Raw genomic sequence first — 26843 nt, forward strand, 5'->3', positions numbered from 1 at the left:
ATTCTTAAACAAAATACAACAAACATGATACTATAATATTAAAAAGCAATAATGCTTACCGTCATTCTAACATCATAGCTAATGGTTCCAGGATCATCTATGCATCTATATCTAGCTATATCTGTTGGGTCCTGCAACAATATAGGTACATGAAATTGCTTATAAATGACAGAAAAGGTGAAAATAAATCAGACAGCCTTATTTAGAACTCGCGACCTGTTCAAGAAATGTTCACACTGAACAATCATAAGAAAACTGGTTTGAAACAAATCTCACACAAGTTCAATAAACTAGGAGTTGTTTGCTTTTTGTAAAATGGTTAAAATATGAGAGAAGATAACTCTTTAGTTCATGCTTTGGACTAGAATCTAGATCAGTGGTTCCCAACTACCTTGGAGCCATGGACCCCCTGAGCTCCTTATCTAAAAGTCACGGACCCCTTTATAAACAGCATAATATATTGTGTTTATAACAATGCATTGTAAAGTGAAATGTTTTATTTTTCATGGATCTTAGTATATTGCTGAAATTGAAGAGGGAAAGAAAGAATTACGTGTTTGCTGGTTAAAGGTTTTGTTGTTTTGTACTACTAGCCGGAAATCAGGTACTTTCCAGCGATTGATGCACATAGATGATAAAATTCTGGACCCAAAAAATCTAACAAGACCACGCAACCACCCCGCCGGAATTGCATTAGCCCCGAAACCCAAGCTAGCACAATCCCAACAGAGCTCGATTGGGAGCCCAGTTGGGAACCACTGATCTAGATGATGAACAATGAATGGTGGTACTCAACTGCTAGGTAAGGTTACGAAAAGGGCTTTCATTTATGGCTTGGTATACAAGTTATGACTTTCCTACTTTTACAAATATACATTCTTGTTGCAGGTATTTAGAGTTACAGATTTGACAGCCAGCAGCAGTTGAAGGTATACAGAGTTACAGATTAGGCAGACAGCTGCGGTAGTTGCAGGCATATACTGTAGACTTACAGATTCGGCAGCAGGCAGCAGTTGCATGTGTTACAGAAGGCTGAGAGAATGAGTAACTATAGAGCTCTCTTCTAACAAACACAATTTAACTAGTTCCCCATTTTATTCAAGCAACTCCTAAAAAAGACTCGCCTTCCGAATTAATATTGGATAATGAGATTGGAGTAAATCCTTATTCGGGCTCACATCATTTCATACTTGATTGATAACATCTATGACATAGGTCATGTCTGCCTTGCATCCGGGTGGTGGATATTATTGGTTGTTGAGAAATACAAATGTTCCCAAAATGTTGGCTCATGAGAAACAATTCCGTGCTACAGTCAAGACTTGATTGTTCATATCACTATACGGTAGAACATGGTAACCAGGCTGAGACAGAGGTAGATAGATTTATCATTATAACTCACATAATCCACTGTGTCGGCTAAGGCTTGAAGTATTGTAGTTGGCCCACTACAAACATTACGGAGAAAAGCTAATACCTAGAGCTTTGAGACGCAAATATACATGTACATCTGCAGGTCAACAGAAAAATAGTTACCATAAATTCCGGCGTACAAGTCGACCCGGCGTATATTAGTCAAGGTTTAAAGTTTGGTTTGAAAATCCTAATTTTGACAAGTACCTGCCGCATAAGCCGACCCCCTTCTTTGACTCAAATTGTTTGATCGTTAATAGTTCAGTCAGCATCAAAGGTGTAGCTGAAAAAATGACATTCAAAAACGCCATCAGCAAAAACACCACGCTTTTTGTGCCGTCGACAATTCGTACAACAATTAACAAAAAACGAGAGACGACAGTTCTAGTGAAAACTACAAAGCACGAAAAACAATGCTTTACCATCTTATTGGCCGCCTTGCCAATAAAATGAAACTGTCATCTTTGATAATATGTACGTTTTTAACAGAAAAGTCATGCCACAAAACAGATTTTTATTATAAATCAAGATTTATGTACAAGAAAAAGTATTATCAAATAGATTAGGCCTACCGATGTATGGGTTTGTGGGCAGATACTATGAAAAAACAAGAAGAGGATCCTAGCAGTGACAATTTGAATTGTAAAAAATGGAACTTTGTGTTTGATCCATCTCATGTTTAGTAGAATTACTAGTATTTCAATATTTGATAAATAAATCCCTATACATCATACCACGTAATTTTAATTCGCGCGATATGACATATAGGGATGGTCATACCATGCAAACACATTTGATGATTTTTTGAAGTAGAATTTTACTAGAATTCGTGTCATAAAAAACGTGACCACCGTATCGGACGAGGATGGACTTCTAAGCTTAAAATTTGGTGTCAAATTTCTGACTTACATGCTGGAATTTACGGTATGAAATGCAGCAGTAATGAACAACCAGTAAAGTTCATTATAAAAACCATTTTACATATCCTAAAAAATGTAGTGATGCCGGTTCAAAAAATTCCTTGATATTCTCTGATGTTTGTCAACAGTTAACAGTTAAAGTTAACTCTAAGGATATAGCTTTAAAATGCACCATTGACACAATAGACTTATGAACACATAACATAATACATACACTTAATAAATAAAAAACAAAGTGAGAAAAAGGAAATAAATTAGAAAAGGAGTAAAACTGAGGAGGAAAAATAGAGAGAGTAAAACAGGGACAGGTAAGAAGGGATGCTACTAAACTTACCGAGGAATCCTAAGAGGAATGCTTATATTAGGTTGCGAAGAAGCTGTTCCATAACCAGTCACACTGCAGTGTCGATGACATAGACGTCCATTTAATCTGCTAAAAATAAACTTCATTAGTTTGTTACAACACTCATAAGCACTACAGAGTACCACAGAAGTATGCAACTAGATGTATCATTCAAATGAAGAGTACTCATAAGTTTGATATAGCAAATACTTAAAACGCATGCACACCAGTTGTGGAGTACATTATCTGCAACTGCTAGAACCAAGCCATAAGTTGTGTGAAGTTATATACTCCTGCAAGAATAACTACGTTAAAGGTTGATTTGCAACAAAATTTACATTACAGTTATTTGGCATCAAAAGGTCCACCGTGTCCTAGTCTGCTGTGTTGTAGGTTCCAAATATGTGGAAATGTGATTACAAGCTCTTAAAAGCTAAAAAATGAACAGTTAAAAAATGGCCGTAGGTTGGAATCCCTACATTTTGATGACGTGTTTAACTCGATGTGGTTATTGCTTTGACACATGATGCTATCAAGTGAAATGTAAAGCCAATAAAAGGCTCAATATAAAACTTCTCGTAGCACGAGTTTATGACAAACACTTCAGGATCTACCGGAGAGCCCGTATCAAATATAGATGCTCGCTACTCTACAGTTTCGACTCAGCTTGGTCTAATCATCTAGTCATAATTGATACAATTTCTGTAGCATTTTTCGACCATCCCAGGTGATCAACAGGCACCTCACATTTTTCACAGGACGATATGCACCCCTTCGAGCTAAGGTTAAAAAATTAAACTGATTTTTAGGCCACTTTTGAGATATTAGTGCTCAAAGTGAAAGCATAACAATGACAATGAAGTAGACGCGTAGGAACAATATACATGGTTTTATTGAATGCGTGAAGTATAGTTGTGAAAATATTTTGACGAATGAGGTCGTACGAAAGTGTAAACAAAAGCATATCGTGTTCAACTACGTCACATTTTAGCTGTTTTGAGAGCAATTCTAATCTACGGCCGCTTTCGTGATGGCTGCGATTAACTGTTCGTTCTTTAACTTTTAAGAGCTTGTAATCACATTTCTACATATTTGGAGCCTACAACACAGCAGAGTAAGACATGGTGAACCTTTTGAAACCAAATAACTGCAATGTAAATTCTGTGCAAGTCAACCTTTAATGCAGTAATTTTTGCAAGAGTATATAACTCCACACAACTTATGGCTTGGTTCTAGTTCCTTAAAGGTTGACTTGCAACAAAATTCACATTACAGTTATTTGATATCAAAAGATTCACCATGTCTTACTCTGTTGTGTTGTACCCTAGGACACTTAAGTATTCGCGGCATCTAACTTTCGCGTTTTCGCGGAGTCATCATCACGCGAAAAATTCATGCGCGAAACTAAACTATCATAACGAACTAGCGAAAATTCGAAATTAAATAGCTATGTTCTACACAGGCCTGTATTCACTGGTTGCAAGTTGGGGGGCTAATGTTAGACGACTAGTTATGAACATCTGGGGTGTGGAGAAGGAGGGGGGTGCTGTAAGCTCCCAACAGGTTTCTCTTATGTAGGGCCTCAGCCGGGCCTCTCACGTGAAGTTTTAAAAATTTTTATTGGTAAGTATCAACATTTTTCTATTTTTTGAGATTTGCTTTGTTTTAGCTGATGTGACTGACAAAACGTTTTAAAATTAAAACAGGCAAAACTTGTATGCAGTTAAAAAGCTCAGAAAGAAGACATCTTTTTCTTTTAAGCGTTTTAACAAAGATCATTTTTGCCGATTTTATTTCAAGTTCATTAAGTAGGATATGGGCAAGCAGATGTTTGCTAAAACTTGATATTTTGCAAACCTTTATAAAAGTCGTTAACAAGAATATTTTGCCGCTGATGAAGATAATAATGACGCCTAAGAACTACTAAAAATTGATGTTTGTATCTATGGCTTCGAATAAAGTGATATTCTACAGTGATAAAAACCTTTCTATAGCCGTTGGACTATGAAATTCCTAAGAAGTTGGGGCGTCTTAGCCGGCCAGCTGTCCAAGGGAATACGGCCCTGTAGTTCATTGATATCCACAACAAAATCGTGATATTAGAAATGCAGATAATTTTGTGTGTGATTGAGCTCATTGGGAAATTTCTAGTAAATTCGTTAATGCACCGAATGAGCAGCATGGCAAAGCAAATTAAGATAACAAGTTTTTTTGGAAAAGCCAAGACAAACGAAGAAGATGATGATATCAGTTTAGTCACCGAATTTGTAACTGATGAGGATGAAAGTCTGGTAGGTGAAGTCATACAATTAAATAATACTTATTGTAGTGATGAATTTTACTGCCAACCAAAAACGATAACAACCCTCACCAGGTCCAACCATGTTATACAGTTCTGGTTGTGATGTTGGTTGTTATCTATTTTCTTTTTTATGAGACATGTACTGTATTTGATTTTTTTTAAATTTGAAATATTGTGAACTCAAAACGTGCCATGGCCATCGCTTGCTATAAATACTTGAGATCTAATATTGGTACCATATCGGTCACGACGGAAAGGACCGAGTCGTCATTGATAGTCCAAGAAACAAATGGCAGCAAGCGATCACGTTGAATTATCGATTTCTGCCATACATTTATACCTGCGGTTACAAATACAAACTAGTCGCAAATATAAAAGCTTTTTTTACTAGAGGACCGGACCTGAGGAATCTAATTTGTTTGTTCCTCTGTATTTATTTTCACATCACTATATTTTCGCACTCATCAGAGCTGCGAAATTAAGTTGCAGCGAAATTTTACTCTGTGTGCTACTCACGAAACTAAATACTAGCGAAATATAAGTGTCCTAGGGTAGGTGCAAAATATGTGGGAATGTGATTACAAGCTCTTAAAAGCTAAAAAATGAACAATTAATCGCAGCCACACGAGACTGCCGTAGTTTGGATTCTCTTTCCAAAACGGCTCAAATGGGACGTAGTTGTTACAAGATGGTTTCTGTTTACACTTTCATGCAACCTCATTCGTTGAAATATCTTCACAAATATACTTCACGTATTCAATAAAACTATGTCTATTGTTCTCACGCGTCTATATTATCGTCATTGTAATGCTGTCACTTTTAGCACTGATATCTTATAACTTACTGTAAAAAGTTGTTTAATTTTTTAACCTTAGCTCGAAGGAGTACATATCAGTGTCTGATAATCAGGACGAGCCTGTTGGTCCCCTGTGATAATCGAAAAGTGCTGCAGAAATTCTTTGCGAAGTATTGGGTCACATGATCAGATTACGACTTGACGATTAGATCAAGCCGAAACAACACTGTAAAGTAGCGAGCATCTATATTTGATACGGGGTCTTCGTTAAAACCTGAAGTGTTTGTCATAAACCAGTTCTATGAGAAGTTTTATATTGAGCTTTTTATTGGCTTTTCAATTCACGTGAGAACATCACGTGACAAGACAATAACCAAACTGTAATGACTACGTCAGAGAAATAAGCAGATTCCAATCTACAGCGGCTTTTCGTTTTTGAGCTTTTAAGAGCTTGTAATCACATTTCCACATATTTGGCACCTACAACACAACAGAGTAAGACATGGTGAATCTTTTGATACCAAATAACTGTAATGTGAATTTTGTTGCAAGTCAACCTTTAAGCCTTAGGTGGTGGTGTTCTTATAGCCCTCCAAGACAGTTCTCCCATAAAAAATATTACCTGTAGACCAAATAATAGACTAGAAAATTCTTACTCTGAAAATCAATATCCAAGGTCTGACCTACTTTTTTTGCTTTTACCACCAACCTAGTATTAAAAACATAGATGGCTTACTCGACTGAATCGAATCTTACAATAGCCCCTTTGTTATTGTTACAGGTGACTTCAATTTACCTGAAATACAGTGGCCTGGACAAACACTGAAATCTAGCTGAGACAAAAAACGCATTCAGATGTTCTTCACCTCCTTGAAACACATGGCCTCTCACAACCTGTTGATTTTCCAGCACACATCAAAGAAAACACACTCGACCTTGTCTTGTCGTCGATGGAAATCAAAAATGCCCATAGAGAGCAAAGCACATCTGACCATTTTTATGTGCATTTTGAGGTGAACATACTTGACTACACTAGACAGACAAACCCTCCAAAACCAAAATCTCTTTTTAAATGGAAATACAATCAAATTGATCATGTAGAACTTACCATTCAATGCCAACAACTTGACAGACAAATTACTAATCTTATAACTGTCAATTCTAACATAGATGAAGTCTGGGAATCATTTAAAACTAGAATTGTAACAGCAGCTAAGGCCTCGATCCCTCACTACCCTCTTAAAGCAAGAAAACAGAAATTTTGGATTAAACACGCTAGCATAAAAGATATTCACAAAAGAAATAGACTGTTCAAAACATTTAAAAAGTACCCAACTGCCGAAAATTAAGAGATGCTTCAGTTACAGATAAAAAAGTGTAAAAAACTTATAAGACAGGACTACAACAACTTCCAAAATATTCACATCTGTCATGAATTAACAGAAGGTAATAATAAACCTCTAAGTTTATAGAAGCAAAAAGAGGCTCCAGCAACACTGTCAAGACCCTGCATGACCAAACTGGAAAACCATCTGAGGACGTAGCCAACACCTTTGCTGAGACTTTTTCCTTCATTTTTACGGTTGATGTTGGCACTAACCCCATTTTCCTAACAAATGGAAACAAACCAGCAAACCCTGAACAAAACAAAAGCTCCAAGCAATAACAGTTGGCAATGAAGGTGTCTTCAAACTTTAAAAAAAACTGAACCCCTTTAAGGTCGCTGGCCAAGATGGACTGCGCATTTCATTACTGAAGCACCTAGCCTCCTATATCGCACAGAGTTTGCCAAGTTAATGCAGCACTCTCTCCACTCACAAGACTGCTACAGGCATACCCATTTGTAAAAATAAAGGTAGCCATCTAACTCCTGCCATCTAACTACCGCCCAATCTTTTTGACATGTGTTTTATCAAAAACCGTAGAACACATAGTAGCACATTCCATTCATAAATTTCTGGAGTCAATTAATTTTTTCCATGATTGCCAACATGGTTTTCGCTCCAAAAGAAGTGGTTAAAGCCAGCTGACCCTTACAACACATGACCTTATTGACTCCTTTGATGCTGGTATCTAAACAGATGCAGTTATTCTTGATGTTTTTAAGGAATTTAACAAAGTATCTCATAACAAACTTATACTCAAACTCAGGCAAATCAAACTGAATGGCTCAATTATCGCCTGGGTCGAGAACTGGTTAAAAGACCGTACACAGACCATTTTTATCAATGAAACATACTCCAAACCATGCCCGGTCTCATCTGGTGTGCCCAAGAGATCTGTTTTAGGCCGCCTCCTTTTCTTGATACTTATAAATGATATGCCAACAGCCATAAAGACCTCTTAACTCAGAATTTTTGCTGATGATGCTCTCCTATATTCACAGATTGAGTCAACTAATGACTGTGCAAACCTCCAATCAGACCTTGATTTTTTCATAGACTGGGCTAATAAATGGCAAATGATATTTAACATCACTAAATGCGAGACAACTTCTTTTGTAAGGTCCCAGGAAAGCCCCTCTTTTTATCACAAATACCTCATGAAAGGCCAACAGCTAACATTCGTCACTCACTTTAAATACCCTGGAGTTATTATTGACAACAAACTCAACTTTAACCTCCAAATAGCAAAGACCATAACTAAGGCTTTATCTACCCTATACATGCTGATGAGGTCCCTAAGAAGTTGCTCACCCAAAACAAAAACCCTTTCTTTAAGAACCATCTGCCGCCTAGTCCTTGAGTATGCCTCAACTGTCTGGTCCTCATTTTTATCAAAGCACATTAATGAACTTTCTTGAATCAGTGAATAGGAAAGCTTTTAGGTGGGCGTTTAACCTTAACAAAAACGACATGATTTCTGACCTCATGCCTGAGTGGTCGCGGGCCACTTTTGCAGAGCATCAAAGAACTTCTGACCGGAAACTAAGATACAAAATCATTACTGAAAAAATTGCAACCCCTGCAGATTTTTACTCTAATGCCCACCTACACTATAACCGACACAAAAGTACCAAAGGTACCATTAACACAAACCTAAAAAACATTCCTTTTTGTGAGAACCCTCAACAACTAACTCCAATTTTCCCTACTCTCTCATTTAATTCCTTCCAAACACTTTGCGCATCTAACCTGTTGTTGAATTCAAAAGCTTGGTATATAATATAAACTACGAGCTATCCTCCCATGTTTTAAATAGAGATATCGCTTTAACGCCCCATTTGGGGGCGAATGCGATTAATTAAATTGACTTGACAATGACTCTAATAAGTGGATGTTAATCAATAATGTGATCTAATAAAGAAAGTAAGAATGTATATCCAATTTAACAATTTAACAAACTACTTTTTCTACTCACAAAAAATACAAATTTTCCAAATCATGACATTCGACTAACCTAATTCTCGCGTTCAAATAACACGTAAATGAGCACCCAAACACCGGGTTTAGTAAAACGCGTGACGCGTGACGAGGCGTGATGGTCAAAAACACTTATAAATAACGTAGAAGCATTCTAGAACACTCATAGATGATATTTTGATGGTTTTCAGTAGGGTCAAAAAATTTTCGTGACAACGCGTGATGGCTAAAATCGTCCAGAATCGTCATAAAATCGTTCCCAATGGCTAACCGGATGCATTCTACGTAATATCTCGACTGACCAAAAAATTTTTTGAGAAAAAAATTTGATCAAAATGTATTAAAATTGTTTAGAAACACTTAAAAATTGATTCTACATAGTCAGGAGACATATTTACCGTGCTTAGAAAAAAATTCGACCTGTATTAGCCTGAAAATATTCAACCGTCACGCGTTTTACTACCGTTTTAGTAAAAAACGGCGACCGTTTAGTACGATGACGGCTACGTTATAGTAAAAAACGGCAACCGTTTCGCACACGTTTTACTAAACGGGTTGCCGTTTTAGTAAAACGCGTGATGATTTAAAACACTTCAAAAATGACATCAAATCTTTCTAAAACACTCCTAGATGATATTTTGATGGTTTTTGGTTGGGTCAAAAATTTGACCAAAAATTGCGTGACAACGCGTGACGGCTAAAATCATGCCAAATCGTCGTGAAATCGCTCCCTATGGCTTACTGGATGCGTTTTACGTAATATTTCGACAAACTTTGAAAAACGCGTGATGGTCAAAGTCGGTTTAAAACGACTAAAAGACTTACAAATGTAGTCTACATCGTCAGGAGTCATATTCACGCATGCCTGACAAAAACTTCGACCTGTATTAGCTTGTAAACCGTCACGCGTTATACTATGCGGCTACCGATATAGTAAAACGGCGACCGTTTCGCACACGTTTTACTAAACGGGTTGCCGTTTTAGTAAAACGCGTGATGAGTTAAAATATTTCAAAATGACATCAAATCTTTCTAAAACACTCTTAGATGATATTTTGATGGTTTTTGGTTGGGTCAAAAATTTGACCAAAAATTGCGTGACAACGCGTGACGGCTAAAATCATGCCAAATCGTCGTGAAATCGCTCCTAATGGCTTACTGGATGCGTTTTACGTAATATTTCGACAAACTTTGAAAAACGCGTGATGGTCAAAAACGGTTTAAAACAACTTTAAAATATTTACAAATGTAGTCTACATCGTCAGGAGTCATATTCACGCATGCCTGACAAAAACTTCGACCTGTATTAGCTTGTAAACCGTCACGCGTTATACTATGAGGCTACCGATATAGTAAAACGGCGACCGTTTCGCACACGTTTTATTAAACGGGTTGCCGTTTTAGTAAAACGCGGGATGAGTTAAAATACTTCAAAATGACATCAAATCTTTCTAAAACACTCTTAGATGATATTTCGATGGTTTTTGGTTGGGTCAAAAATTTGACCAAAAATTGCGTGACAACGCGTGACGGCTAAAATCATGCCAAATCGTCGTGAAATCGCTCCTAATGGCTTACTGGATGCGTTTTACGTAATATTTCGACAAACTTTGAAAAACGCGTGATGGTCAAAAACGGTTTAAAACGACTTTAAAATATTTACAAATGTAGTCTACATCGTCAGGAGTCATATTCACGCATGCCTGACAAAAACTTCGACCTGTATTAGCTTGTAAACCGTCACGCGTTATACTATGCGGCTACCGATATAGTAAAACGGCGACCGTTTCGCACACGTTTTATTAAACGGGTTGCCGTTTTAGTAAAACGCGTGATGAGTTAAAATACTTCAAAATGACATCAAATCTTTCTAAAACACTCTTAGATGATATTTTGATGGTTTTTGGTTGGGTCAAAAATTTGACCAAAAATTGCGTGACAACGCGTGACGGCTAAAATCATGCCAAATCGTCGTGAAATCGCTCCTAATGGCTTACTGGATGCGTTTTACGTAATATTTCGACAAACTTTGAAAAACGCGTGATGGTCAAAAACGGTTTAAAACGACTTTAAAATATTTACAAATGTAGTCTACATCGTCAGGAGTCATATTCACGCATGCCTGACAAAAACTTCGACCTGTATTAGCTTGTAAACCGTCACGCGTTATACTATGCGGCTACCGATATAGTAAAACGGCGACCGTTTCGCACACGTTTTATTAAACGGGTTGCCGTTTTAGTAAAACGCGTGATGATTTAAAATACTTCAAAATGACATCAAATCTTTCTAAATCAGCCTTCAAATAATTTTACCTTAAAAACAAACTCCCCGGTTTGTTAAGACATTATTTAAAAAGCACATAGAATGCCATTGGGAGTAATTTTATGACCTTTGAACTTCACAAACCCCTGGAATGGTAATTACGTGACTAACTTTGATAGCGAAACGTAATGTAAGCGCCATATTGGAGAGCTAATTGTGTTTTAGTTTCGTATGTACACAAACCGTGAAAAATGATATAAACGTACATGTCGAAAATATATTTTCCACCTGGTGTTAATGAAAACTACTCCTACACCGCTTTTAGAATGCCTGAAAGAAGAATTCCTATTGATAACAAATGGAGTAGATTATAATAAATGAGAACTGGAAGTGAAATAGATTTCCGTAGACCACATTATTCATACAAACGGTTGTATTACAGATGCATAAACCCAGCAAATGATATATTCAGACAAATAACCACTGTTCCATTATATTTGAAATTATATTACATATGCATAAACCATAATGGAGAAACTTAGCACATGAAGTATCTTGATAAAAACAACACATGCTGAAAAAACAGAAACGGTTTTTAAGATGTAAGTGATAATAGCTCATGAATGTATGACATGTAGAATCTGTAAAAATGGAATAAACTACCGCAACAACTACACGAAAATTAAAAACAGTTGTAATAGAGGATAATCGAAAGAATGCAAACAAGGATATGCAGGAATTAATGTAATCATATGATTAAACCTATACGTAAGCCTTACAGAAACTGTGTAAATTGAGAGATGAGATTGAGAGGTGAGATTTGTATACTACTGGAAATTGAGCCAGTGTCAGAGTGTCTTACAACTAAATCAGATTATAAATAGGAGTACAAAAACAGCTACAGATGAATATTATAGTAATTACATTATTACTGCCCTTTAAAAAGTACTGCTTTAGTATTTTATGCCGCAAAGATGCACCTTGCAGTTTGAATGTACGATTTTAGCATAGTTATGCTGTCTGAGATCATAGAACGACTGAATAAGGTTTTTCATCAATGAAGCAGTGGTTGGATATGCCATCTGCTGTGTCCGTAAGGTGTTTCCCAAGGCATAACACATCACTAGATCCTACACTACCGGTAACATACACCACACAATAGAGTAGATCTGGCTTTGCATTAATTCGAAGGTATCGCTCTGTAACTAGCAGGATCGTGATGACACCGTCTGATGGACGCACCAATCCTCCATTGTTTTGTAGCTCGAGTAGAGTATAGAGATGTCGGTAATGGATACTTGACTTAGTCGTAACTAGGGACTGATGGCCAATGTTACATGACAGCACTCTAGTTAGCATTCGCACAGTGTATCCAGCTATATTGAATGTACTGTTACCTATAACAGAAATTTGACATCTGTAATCGTTGTGAGCTCTAAAAACCAATTAACTTCTGGAGTAGCCTGTATGATGAGAATCTCGTCTCGAGCACTAACATTACCTGACTTACATGCATCTGATTTGGCGCCACATTTGTTGATAAATTTGCGACAGGTAGCCTTAAACTGTGTAACACTAGGATTATTATTCCAACCACCTAAACAAAAGCATCAATTATAACATTTACATATAATCAACCAAAATGAATGTCTTATTCATATAAAAGCTAATACCCTTAAAGTTGTCTTGGAACACAATTCAGATTACAGTTATTTGGCATCAAAAGATTCACTATGTTTTACTCTGCTGTGTTGCAAGTGCCAAAAATGTGGAAATGTGATTACAAGCACTTGAATGTTCAGAATAAACAGTTAATCGCCGCCATCACGAGACCGCAGTAGATTAGAATCTCTTTCCAAAACGGCTCAATTGGGATGTAGTTGTACAAGATGGCTTCTGTTTACACTTTCAATGTGATTGCAAGCTCTTGAAAGCTCAAAAACAAAAAGCCGCCGTAGATTGGAATCTCTTTATTCCAATGACGTAACCACGAAATTTGGTAGCATCTTTGACAGCATCTCCGAGGCTCTCGCCGGTAAAGATGGCAGCTCTCGGCCTCACCTCTACTCATCCCTCGATGCCCAAGCCACTTCTTGGGCACCCTCATCATTCTATCCGCCTTGTTCTCCACAGTAGGTACAAGACGCATAGTGACCGATAATCCGTACTCGGTGATCGTGTCACGGATCACCCCTAGCCGACGCTTCACCAGCATCTCTGCAGCACCATTCGTGCGGACACGATGGCGCCCGTCAATTGTATTTGACATCCAATTGACAACTGTGAGAGAGTCAACCGCCAAGATGAAAGTCTTGAACCCCCACGCAATAGCCAGGTTAACACATTGTCCCACAGCTTCCAGCTCGGCAACATTGATGTGTGAATGGTCAGACTCCTTCATCAGCCACGACGCATCCTCAACAACGCTGCCATCAACCTCAACTGCCACACCGAGGCCCAGAGAGCTGGCATCCGTCCACACAACGACCGCACCATTCGGTCTTACGTGCCACGGACCCCTAACAGGGTCCTTCTGACATACCCTCATGAAAAGCTCACTAGCCAGCAAGCTGACCTCCTTTTCAACAGGGGCATCCCAGGCTCCGTTGCATCCCATCCGCTTCAAGAAGCTGCAATAGGGCCGCAACCAACCAGCCACTTGGTAATGACCGACAAGTCAGCCACAAAACGAGAAAAGCTCTCTCTTAGTCAGCCCAGCTGGCTCAAGATGCATATCGGAGGATGCAGTTTCCCTCGACATTTGCAAATGTCCACGAGTATTTCCCTTCAGAGAAATGCCCAACAACCGACCTCCATCAAGGCCCTCCGGCTCTTTCGTCGCCAGTCCATACTTAACAAGGTGCTTCCTCAGCTCCTCCATGCCAAGCACAGACTCCTGCACTACTATATCGTCGATATAGTGGTCAGTCCCTCGTTGGACCCGCTCGTCGAGCAAAAGAATCTTGCCTAAGATTTTGGTCATGATCCTAGGCGCACACGAAAGCCCGAAGCCTAAACGTGTCAGCACTAAGGGACCCCCTTATACTTCACGATCTGGTATTTCCACAGGTCCTCCGAAACATGGATCTGTAGGTATGCGAACTTGAGGTCGACTACCCCAAGTTTGCCATGCAACTGTCTCCACTTCCGGATTTTCTCGCTGCACACAGCGACCGCGTCACCTCCCGTGTGACTCTTGACAAACGCGTTCAGTTCATGGTAGTCCATGACTGGTCACACTTTGTCCTTCGTCGGTTGAAACACCGCCAAAAGGAGAATAATACCCTCAACGGGCCGACTCCACCTTTTCAACCAACCTTTTGAGATCCAGCGCTCAATCTCAGCACAGTACCGCTCATGCAAGTTAGGTGCCCGAGTACACTTGTACTCCGCGACCCGGGTCTGCAATCCTTTTGGAGATTCCTCAGACCACCGCCAGCTAACGGTCCACCGGCCTTTGGCGAAAGTGGCAAGAAAATCAGGGTCGTCGACTCGCAGTGACACCAGATCACTACCCAACCCCGACAACGGCAGAACCCTCGCTGCCCCGCATGTACAGCCAGCCCCAGTATCCTGCCCTGCAGGTACTTTACAGCATCCATTCTGATAGGGTTTCCCCCACCTGACCGAATACTTCCTCACTTTCTCTACAGACAGTGACGCCTCCCATGTGGTCAATGACGGCACCACCCAGCAAGCAGTCAACCCCAAGATAGCACAACTTGTCCATAACAAGTGCCGTAACGCCGAAACAGTGTCCCTGTACACCGACGACCACCCGACACTGACCCTTCACATGAGACGCCTCACCATCCGTTGTCAACAGCGAGTGGCTCGGCCTAAGTCGAGTTGAGCCTGTCAGCACCTGCAGACTTACCTGAGTCTGCTCGCTTCCAGTGTCAACCAGACACTGAAAACCGCAACCATTCAGCATTGCTCGAATGACCGGCATACGACTGCTCGTCGTAAGCGCACCAGTTGCCCCGGATAACCAAGGACTGTCCCGCAGTACACTCTCACTGCTTGCATGTGACCTCTAGCCTCCCTCTGTCACGCCAACGCCACCTCGGGTCCCCCTGATGTTATGGGAGGCCCCGTAAGCCTGGCTTACATGGTGTCCATATAAGAGGATGCGGCGCCCCGAGTTGCATCCTCCTGATGAAAACCCGGCTCATCCTCAGTGAGCCATGCCGCCGCTCCAGTCAGTGGCCGTACAGGACAGTCCCATACAAAGTGCTCCGCGCTACTGCACTGGAAACACCCGACCCTCTTGCCAGAAGAGGTCTTTTTCGCCCCGTACCAGACAAAGGCCGCTTAATCTGTGGGCAGTCCTTCACCCTGTGTGGACCCCCACATCGAAAGCAACTATCTTTGCTTTTCGGCTGCTAGCTAGAAGCAGCCCCCAACTGCTTGCCAGAAGCAGTCACCGGCCGGTTACCAGAACTGGCCGCTGAGCTAATTGTTGAGGGGCGACCCTCAACCGCTCTCCGGGAAACCAACTTCCCCCTCACTCGGTTCAGCAACGAGCCAAAATCAGCAGTATACGCCTGATCATGCGTAACTGCTCACTCGTAGACTGACTCGGGCAACCCTTCATAGAACTTGGTCTTAAACACCATGTCCTCCAGCGCCACCCCCAGTCTACCACCGAGCCGATCTAAGCGGTCGAGGTACACGTAAACTGTCTCTCCGGGTTCGAGTCGACAGCTGACAAAGCAATGCCATGCCTCTTGTCGAGGCATGGCGTAATCAGCAGTCAGCACTGCCTCCACGACGTTCCACTGAGATGCCTCGCCCACCCTCATGCGTCCATGCACTCTGGCAGCAGTGCCATCGAGCATGTACGCAATCAGCACGCACGGAGCAATGTGCTCCAACTCACACAGTCGCTCGTACCGTGAGAGCCATGCGGTTACCTCAACCGCACCATCTCCGGCAAATGGCTGCATCTGCCGGCTCAGCCTTTTTAGAATAGGCCCTCGTGGCTAGTTCATCAGATTCGTTAAAAAAGCGGCATCTAGAATCAACGGTACTGTTCCAGCGCTCGCGGCGCCCTCGGGTGGCTGACCACCTCTGCCTTCGGTAGATGGCTCAGCCTTTTGGCTGCTCCCGGGCTCACTCATGGCTCGCTCGGGCTTACCTCAGCCCAGCTGAGTGGCACCACTTAAAGAAGTAGTTGCGTCAAATTTAAGTTGATCTTAAAAGAAAGCATTTTTTTTCTCTATCAGTTGATATGTTGTTTGATGTGTTACGCGATCGCATTGCCAAGATATTTGAAGATTAAAACCGAAAAAATCTGATCGCCGTAAAAACGCTCAGGCCACCAAAACGTGCCCAGACTTGCCCAAAATGATGTCACGCGTTTGGCAACCTGTCTCTATCTCTCGTATTCACATCGGGTATTTGCGATAAAAGTCTAGTCTTACGAGGCTCTATTGGCATATATCTTATTTTGTATTTGCTCATGTTGGCTAGAATAAAATTTTAAATCCTGCTACAGATGCATTATTATGAATGTTTAAAAGGCCTCAAATAACGAAAATTGAAAATTTGTTCTACTCACTTTCTCCAAATGTTGTGTAAACATTTGGGTACCGACTACCAATTCTACCGGTCTACGGTAATTCTGTCAAGTCACTTTATGTAGAATGCGGTCTTTGTATCAGCACAGTTCTGCAGCTACCCATATAAACGATATACAGCCTCCCATAAGCCCCGCCCACATTATGTCGCCTATTACCTATTGCCTACGTACTAGTTTCTTACTAGTATTCTTACCGAATACTAAATAATTGCAATAAGCAAGCCACCTCTTTGAAAAGAATATAGACAGGGATAGAGTTTTAAGGATGAGATGTCTGCGGCAAACTGGATTTGAACTCACATTCTCCAGTTCTGCGGACACCCATATACCATATCCGATTCACTACAATATTCTGCAAATCATGTTTTGCATTATCTTCAACAATATTATTTTATTATATAATTTTTACAAGCAAAAATATTTTCATCTCGGCATAAAGCTTTTATTAAAAATATTCATCAAGTCGTGGCCACTCACATAGTATTAGCTGATACAATAAGACAAATTCATCCACTGCAACAAACTCAAACAAAACATCATCCAGCACGCATTCAAGTCTCGCTTTCTCCTTTATGGCAGTTTCCACACTGAAAAAGCTTCTTCGGCTGGTGGGACGACATAAACATTCTGTAATCAGTAAAACAAGTAAATGTAAACAAAGTAGATGCAATAAATATGTCATTCATAGATATGTCATTCTAAAGCGTATCTATTGACAGCTTCCAAATTGGGAGTTAAATAAATTGCGAGTGTAATTTTAAAAACGAATAAACATTTAATAAAGGCACAAGTACCCCAAGCCAACGATTCGAAGCTTTGGTTCTGGAAATTAAAGATTTGCAATGATCAATCGATTTTACCCACTTCCTACGAGTGAAAATAATTTGTAATCATGACTCTAATTTACCAAAGAAAATTCAAAAAAAATATTATAGCTAGGTAAAACGGCAGATAAGCTATGAAACGATGATTGGAGATAGCAAAGAATTATCATTTTATCAATTAGTATATGTATTTATGACTATAAAAAATATTACATTTACTAAAGTATAGAAGACTCTAAGTTAATTTACCTCCATTCTGTCTTCTTCTGCAGCAAAACGCTGCTGACGCCTGTCAGCTTTGGCCATAGGCTGTCTACTCTAATCTTTTACTAAAAGTTGCTCAGATAATTCTGAGTAGTGGTCGCTCGAACTTGAAGCCATTTTAAAACTATGTATAACTTAGTAATTGTTGAAACGCGTTGAATTAGTAACGATGAGAATGAATTCTCTAACGATGAGAATCTTCGAGATCACAGACAACGCGTTTTACGAGTGATAACATTTATTACGGCCTATATAAAAATTTCGCTCGCATGATTGGCTAACGAATCGACCTCATATTTATTGCTCGTGGTTTCGTTTCAGATACCTTGCTTGTGACGTCACGAAATAGGCACCCGCTGGAACGTGAGCTTTTTAAAAGAGGGCCTCATTCAAACGCATATATCTCTGGACAGGGTTGGTCTACAAAGACAAAAATGGCATCAAATTGTAGCTGATGTTTTAGTCTTTTATGGGTCCTAATTTTATTTTTGACGCAACTACATCTTTAACAACAAGGCAAAACAAATACAATATATAGGCCAAAATAGCTTGGAAGCTGCTAAGTAAAGATTACGCAGTACCACACTGCCAGCCGTGACACTCCAAACCTCCCCTTGTGTCACTCCTACTCTACCTGCACGTTTTCCCAGAAAACACCGTCGTGCCAGACTACACCAGTAAGTTTACTCACGAGTCACCAAGAATCAGACAGACTTTTATGATCCTCAAAGCGTAACACAACTCACGAAGAGCGCAAGAGTCACGAGCTGAGCGAACGGAGCTCTGATTTACAATGCCAACATGGCCGATTCTGCTCATCCGGTGGTGTATGCCTACGAACTAGTGCTGGGCACGAGTACTTTTTGGTCAACGGGTTTAGACCCGCCCCCTTCTGTTCGGGTTTTTCGAGTATCGGGTAGGTAGTAGTGCTAAGCTCGGATATTTCTTTGCCTACAGGTTTTTCGAGTATCGGGTTTGTTGATATGGATTTTATGTTTAAATTTTCTAAACAGATATATTTTCAAATTTACAAAGCAATTATATTTCTTTTCAATTTATTTATCATTTTCCACAGTTTTTATCGACTGACATTCGTACTCACAGCGTTAACAGGCGGATTGTTAAACAGTCAAGATAGTCTGGGCCACAGGGAATTTTCGTTTCAACAGGTGGCAGAAGATAGGGTCTATGGTAGCTTAAAACTTAAGCATGTTCTATGGACCTCTCTGACCTTTTGTAGATGGTGCTCCAAATCTCATAAAAAACTTTTCATTATCGGCTTTTTCCGTTAGTAAGGCTTGTTGGCTTAGTAAAACTTGGTTATAATTAATTATGTAATCCATAATAGCTAGCTGTGGTAATAAATTTAAACAGAGTTATTAAATTTTCACTGCTACGATCGCGAAACTGATGGCAGTTTCTAACAAGGCGATAGCGGAAACGGACTAAGGACCTATGTGTTATCGTCGAAAGCAAACACGCGCTGTATTAAAAAAGGCATAGATTTGTTTACGAAGCCGATTTGGCTAATTGCGCAAATAAAATTTGATGTAAGTATTTCTACTCACCTTTTAATGACAAGTAATCACTGCTTGACTACAATATCTCCGGTAGGTACAGTAAATAAAGTATGAGATGCTTTATTCTATCTATTAAATTAAAGACTCGTTATACCCCATTGTCGTGCCTCCTTAGCAAAAATGACCCAAAAATGCCCTGTGGGCCCAGACTAAAAGCGCAAGGTGCAATAGACCGAGTTTTTGTTCACACTACCCCACGGATCCGTGTACCAAAACCCGAACTCGAAAGTCAAAACCCGAACCCGAAGGACCGGAATAACCGAAATCTCTATTACCCGATACTCGAGAAAAAATAAACCTGCGAGTTCAACGAGTATTACTACCCGTACCACGAACCCTTCCGAGCGACCATCGGGCACTGCGTGACTACTAACTCACAAGAACCACCGTTGTAAACCGACTTTGACCATCGCGCGTTTTTCAAAGTTTGTCGAAATATTACGTAAAACGCATCTAGTAAGCCATTAGGAGCGATTTCACGACGATTTGGCATGATTTTAGCCGTCACGCGTTGTCACGCAATTTTGGGTCAAATTTTTGACCCAACCAAAAACCATCAAAATATCATCTAAGAGTGTTTTAGAAAGATTTGATGTCATTTTGAAGTATTTTAACTCATCACGCGTTTTACTAAAACGGCAACCCGTTTAATAAAACGTGTGCGAAACGGTCGCCGTTTTACTATATCGGTAGCCGCATCGTATAGCGCGTGACGATTTACAAGCTAATACAGGTCGAAATTTTTGTCAGGCATGCGTGAATATGACTCCTGACGATGTAGAATACATTTGTAAATATTTTAAAGTTGTTTTAAACCGACTTTGACCATCATGCGTTTTTCAAAGTTTGTCGAAATATTACGTAAAACGCATCCAGTAAGCCATTAGGAGCGATTTCACGATGATTTGGCATGATTTTAGCCGTCACGCGTTGTCACGCAATTTTGGGTAAATTTTTTGACCCAACCAAAAACCATCAAAATATCATCTAAGAGTGTTTTAGAAAGATTTGATGTCATTTTGAAGTATTTTAACTCATCACGCGTTTTACTAAAACGGCAACCCGTTTAATAAAACGTGTGCGAAACGGTCGCCGTTTTACTATATCGGTAGCCGCATCGTATAGCGCGTGACGATTTACAAGCTAATACAGGTCGAAATTTTTGTCAGGCATGCGTGAATATGACTCCTGACGATGTAGAATACATTTGTAAATATTTTAAAGTTGTTTTAAACCGACTTTGACCATCACGCGTTTTTCAGTTTGTCGAAATATTACGTAAAACGCATCCAGTAAGCCATTAGGAGCGATTTCACGACGATTTGGCATGATTTTAGCCGTCACGCGTTGTCACGCAATTTTGGGTAAATTTTTTGACCCAACCAAAAACCATCAAAATATCATCTAAGAGTGTTTTAGAAAGATTTGATGTCATTTTGAAGTATTTTAACTCATCACGCGTTTTACTAAAACGGCAACCCGTTTAGTAAAACGTGTGCGAAACGGTCGCCGTTTTACTATATCGGTAGCCGCATAGTATAACGCGTGACGGTTTACAAACTAATACATGTCGAAGTTTTTGTCAGGCATGCGTGAATATGACTCCTGACGATGTAGACTACATTTGTAAGTCTTTTAAAGTCGTTTTAAACCGACTTTGACCATCACGCGTTTTTCAAAGTTTGTCGAAATATTACGTAAAACGCATCCAGTAAGCCATTAGGAGCGATTTCACGACGATTTGGCATGATTTTAGCCGTCACGCGTTGTCACGCCATTTTTGGTCAAATTTTTGACCCAACCAAAAACCATCAAAATATCATCTAAGAGTGTTTTAGAAAGATTTGATGTCATTTTGAAGTATTTTAACTCATCACGCGTTTTACTAAAACGGCAACCCGTTTAATAAAACGTGTGCGAAACGGTCGCCGTTTTACTATATCGGTAGCCGCATAGTATAACGCGTGACGGTTTACAAGCTAATACAGGTCGGTTTTTGTCAGGCATGCGTGAATATTCCTGACGATGTAGACTACATTTGTAAGTCTTTTAAAGTCGTTTTAAACCGACTTTGACCATCACGCGTTTTTCAAAGTTTGTCGAAATATTACGTAAAACGCATCCAGTAAGCCATAGAGAGCGATTTCACGACGATTTGGCATGATTTTAGCCGTCACGCGTTGTCACGCAATTTTTGGTCAAATTTTTGACCCAACCAAAAACCATCAAAATATCATCTAGGAGTGTTTTAGAAAGATTTGATGTCATTTTGAAGTGTTTTAAATCATCACGCGTTTTACTAAAACGGCAACCCGTTTAGTAAAACGTGTGCAAAACGGTTGCCGTTTTTACTATAACGTGGCCGTCGTCGTACTAAACGGTCGCCGTTTTTACTAAAACGGTAGTAAAACGCGTGACGGTTGAATATTTTCAGGCTAATACAGGTCGATTTTTTTTCTAAGCACGGTAAATATGTCTCCTGACTACGTAGAATCAATTTTTAAGTGTTTCTAAACAATTTTAATACATTTTGATCAAATTTTTTTCTCAAAAAATTTTTTGGTCAGTCGAGATATTACGTAGAATGCATCCGGTTAGCCATTGGGAACGATTTTATGACGATTCTGGACGATTTTAGCCATCACGCGTTGTCACGAAAATTTTTTGACCCTACTGAAAACCATCAAAATATCATCTATGAGTGTTCTAGAATGCTTCTACGTTATTTATAAGTGTTTTTGACCATCACGCCTCGTCACGCGTTTTACTAAACTCGCCCAAACACATGTAGTTACAAGACATATATGTAGGAACTGCGACTGAGAGCTAACTTTACTATACCCAAAAATATTACAGAGTTGAATTAAGCAATGTAAAAACAAACCTTGGATTAAAATGAGGCTGTGCACAACCATAATATAATAGCTTATGCATCCGCCAGCAACCTTTAGATTTTGTACTCATTTTGCTTGTATAAAGCACCACCGTCTCGTTTTTTTACGTAAACGTGACAACTTGGTTCGCGACAATAGCCTTTAAACTTACGGAATTGTGTAGTGAGGTGCATAGGTCTAAAAGGGGCCATCGGTCATTTGTTCACAGTAGCAAATGGTCCGCAATGTGCAATAGCATATCTGCACATGGCCAAATTCATGCAAGTTCGTAGAATCAGATTTCCTTCGACAGCAAAATAATAAAATTCATTTTTCCAGCAATTAAATGGTCAACGGTAGTCACCACACACTGCAATGAATGCATTTTAGTTTCGCGTAATAAAATGCTTTTTTGCTGTAAAATTAAGCTCAATGCTGTTATTTCAAGCATTTGCATCGCAACTTTGCATATTATCGCCATTACTACAAGTTCATCTTTAATGAGTCAAACTATTGGTACCACGGTTAGGCCTTTGTTCTACTGCTCTGTTAAATCGTCTTACGTTACTGTCCACTTATTAATGAAAGCTTGCATTGTTTGGTGGCGATGAGTGCGCTCTCCATTTTAATAGTTCAGTCTAATTAGTTATATTTTTTGTCATTTGCTAAAGCATTTAAACCTTATTTAAAATAGCAACTGTTGGCCGGTTTTGCTCAGCAGAACTACAATATTGCGTAAATGTATTGACTTACAACTGCTAATTGGGGTACGCTCATATCTGTGTAGAGTTTCTATGACTGCTGCTCTCTAAGACATGCCTATATTTTTAAAACAGATTAGAAAACAAAGACAATGTAATTGCTCGACGTACACGTATCAAGCAAAGGAAGCTAGTATTAGTTTTTTAATATAAAATACAACAACTGAGTTATTTAACTCTTACCTAAACAAGGATAGTTTTACTAAAGCAAACTCAAAAAACAAACGCAAATTCTGTTGCACAGAGATTTATATGCAAACATACAGGCGAGTAAGTTTAACTGAGCCTAAGATAAATAATTGTTCTGAATCGTTGGACAACAGACGGGTGAAATTGGTCATAATTTTTTTAGTGAAATTTTGGGCGGTGATATTGACATGGTTGTTGAAGTTAGGGTTAGTGGTAGCAGTTTACCAGGGGATGCTATGCCTCTCGCATTCTACAACCGTTTTGACCGCTACTATCTACCTGTTAAAACTGACCAGCTTAAGTGGTTTTTCTGGCTTGGTGCAGTATGAAAACTGCATAGGTACCGAGATCCAGCAGATATTTAGGATAAAATGAATTCTGCTGTAATTTTTACCTTTTTGGAGAAATGGTGCGGACAATTTTAAACTAAACTGACTTTGTCTAGATTTATATAATTGATGGGAACAACGATTAAATACAATTAACTGAAAATTACTTCAAGAATATAATAGAAAGAGAAAAGCTACTACCATGCGGTATTACTTGCAATCTAACAGATAAGGTCACTCAATGCAGCGCATTTTTTCTATTTGATATATTTTACGCTTCAGAACCAAAGCTTAAAATTGCACATTACTATAATTTTGTGGGATTAGGTGTTGATTTGGCTGTCAAAATCAAAATAATCTTGCAACTATTGTTTCAGCACAAATTAACTTGTTATGAAACGAAAGCCAGCGAATCATCTACTAACTTGCAATCTATTTATAGACAGCAATCATTAAGTGGGTGGTTGTGCAGGTGCCCCTCAATGCACTTGATTATTAATTACGTTCAGGCTAGTCTGCTTTTTTTAGTTCTGTGGCTTAAGTTTCAGGTCCAATACATAACTCATTCCAGTTTCACCTTATGAATCTTGTGAATGCTTTGGATATTGTGGAAACTATATATCATGTATATACCACACTAATACAGTCTAATGATTGATTTGCCTGTCGCTAGTGTGATCACCTACAGTGGTGTGCAAAATTATGGCAACCCCTTTGCAAATTGTTGGCCGAGAGCATCTCTTGTCTCATATCTCATCCCAAACTAGCCTAATTCCCTACATCTATATATCACTTTGAAGCTAATTATATGATCTTTTCATCTAATTTGGTTAAATTATTTGTTTCATTGTTTACGGAAAGTTAAAGAGCTTAATTTGCTTCCAGTCCACAAACTCACTGTAAACTTTTCACTCGCTTAATCACCCCAAACAGAGTCTTTGAAGTATTCTAATCTGCTCAATGTTGTACAGAATGTTAGAGACATGTAAGAAATTTATCAACAATGCAAAACTGTCTCAAATCCATCTCAACAATGACCAGTTGGCTTTAAAAGTCTGCTGGCAATGACCAGTGAATACATTTTAAAATTCTCTCACAACATGAGGTTGGCCGATGAGAAAAGAGCTTTAATCATTCACCTTCTCTAGCAAGGGGAATCAAACAAGCGGATTGCTAAGGAGGTTCAATGTTCCATGAAAAGTGTTGCTGGACTTGTCAACAGATGGAAGTCGACAGGCACGACAGATAATCGTAAAGGCAGAGGGAGAAAACGCAAAAGCACTACCAGAGACAACTGCAGTTTGGTGCGACTTTCACTTTCTGACAGAAAGAAAACCAGCACTGACCTGCGACGAGAATGAAGAGAGTCTACTAGAGTAAAAGCCTCATCTTCATTAGTGAGGAGAAGACTACTTAAAAATGGATTGAGAGGATGTAAAACAAGACGAAAGCCCCTGCTTTCAGAAAAGCAGAGAAAGACACGTTTGGCATGGGCAAAGATTCATTGCTCCTGGACCGAAAAAACAGTGGCATAGAGTACTTTTCAGTGTTCTATCAACCTTAACTCTACAGAATCATGCAGGAAATAGTTATTTGAGGAGGAGACCAGGTGAAAAGTTCAAGCTTCGGTGTATTTAGCCTACGGTGAAGCATCCCAAATCCGCGGCAGCATGCCAAGGCAGTGTCACGCTGCCACCAGAAATAAAGGCTGGCCAACAAAGTACTAGACCTCAATTTAAAACCCAATGGCCCTTTTCAGGGCCACCATCACTTGTACCAAGAATTTAGTTTGTAAGTTTTCCTCAATTAAGCAATGTTCAATGCTAAACCAGTTCGAGCACTTTTACTATAGCGACAAGTTTTCCACCATTAGAAATATATTTTTTAGTTATGAAAAAGCAGTTGAAATGTGCTAGAATTAAAATGTATCTTTGAATTGCCCACAAATTTCTGCGCAAAATGATGTATAACATTGCCTAGTTTTATTGATTTTAAGCACAAAAAATACCAATGAAACGTGACGCTTGTCAAATTGTGCCATGGCCCAATAATATATGGGCCATTGACCATGGCCCATATATTATTTGTTGGAGCTTTCAAACTGTTTTATTAGAAGTATGTTTGTGTACCATCTGTTATACTTCAGCTTATACTATTGTCATTAAAAAACATCAAACAAATTATTGCTCGCTAATCTACGCAATCAAATTCAATATTTTAAGCCCTATTTTGGCCTAATTTTGCTACTGACCTCTAAATCACTAACCTTGCTGAGGCAAGTAATTCAACCTAGTTTTTGTAATAACCCCAGCAATGAATTTTTCTGAGGAAGAATATTTGTATTGTCTGAGCAGTCAGCTCACATGTATACAATCACATATTTGCTACCCGGTATTTTTTCTTTAGTTACAGCTGCTATTCTGTGACGTGTTGTACAATTTTATGAGACTTAACATTGCGTATAGGAAAATTTAGGAAAAAAATAGGAAGCTTGAAATTTTAATCTTTGGTTGGTCGAAAATTATAACAACATTCCAGCCTATTAATTTTGGTTCAAATTACCAACTATCTAGTTAGCCGTAAAATTGGCAGTCCTCGGATGTGACTCATCACACATAACGTGAGCCAAGGAAACAGTCTAAATGTAATTTTAGTGTTTGTTGAAAAAATTTGCTGTTTCTTACAACTTGCAAGAATCTTTTGTTATACCTATTTTAATAGGTTTTGCGAGTCATAGATGACATTATATCTTTGGTCAATGAATACATTGGACCAGCATTTCAGCGTTCTGCTCAGCATTTTGAGTGCACTAAATTGTTTTCTATTAAAAAAGAGTACAAGATGAACCTTTTGAAAACTCATTTATCTCGGAATATCGACCCTTTTGTAGTGGATAAATCAATAGTACATGTATTTAGTGATTCATTTGAAGTGCTTATCAAGCTGTTTTTGTTCTAGTCTATAATTTTTGGAGACTCATCTTTTTGTCAACAAAAGAAATAAATACCGATTCTGTGTTGACGGAGTGTTAAAACAGA

General features: G+C 39.2%; 2 protein-coding genes across 4 annotated transcripts in view; one reads left to right on the plus strand and one right to left on the minus strand.

The window, feature by feature from the left end:
- Positions 1-22646, minus strand: part of LOC137393130 (small ribosomal subunit protein mS39-like) — a 38550-nt gene extending 15904 nt beyond the window's left edge. The window contains exons 1-4 of one of the 3 annotated variants that reach the window (XM_068079551.1): positions 22538-22646; positions 2668-2766; positions 1403-1448; positions 60-131 (exon numbers count right to left, since the gene is read on the minus strand). In XM_068079551.1, the coding sequence (XP_067935652.1) occupies positions 60-131; positions 1403-1448; positions 2668-2766; positions 22538-22617 (297 nt within the window). In that variant the 5' untranslated portion in view covers positions 22618-22646. Of the gene's footprint in view, positions 1-59; positions 132-1402; positions 1449-2667; positions 2767-22537 lie in introns of those variants that run through there. The other 2 variants (XM_068079552.1, XM_068079553.1) reach the window with 2 other exon arrangements.
- Positions 22647-22768: 122 nt separating this feature from the next.
- LOC137393349 (mitochondrial 2-oxodicarboxylate carrier-like) overlaps positions 22769-26843 on the plus strand; it is a 33308-nt gene continuing 29233 nt past the window's right edge. The window contains exon 1 of the mRNA XM_068079861.1: positions 22769-22811. The gene's annotated coding sequence lies outside the window, so the exon portion shown is untranslated. The remainder of the gene's footprint in view (positions 22812-26843) is intronic.

The sequence above is a fragment of the Watersipora subatra genome, chromosome 4 (assembly GCF_963576615.1).
Source record: "Watersipora subatra chromosome 4, tzWatSuba1.1, whole genome shotgun sequence".
NCBI classification, from domain to species: Eukaryota; Metazoa; Bryozoa; class Gymnolaemata; order Cheilostomatida; family Watersiporidae; genus Watersipora; species Watersipora subatra.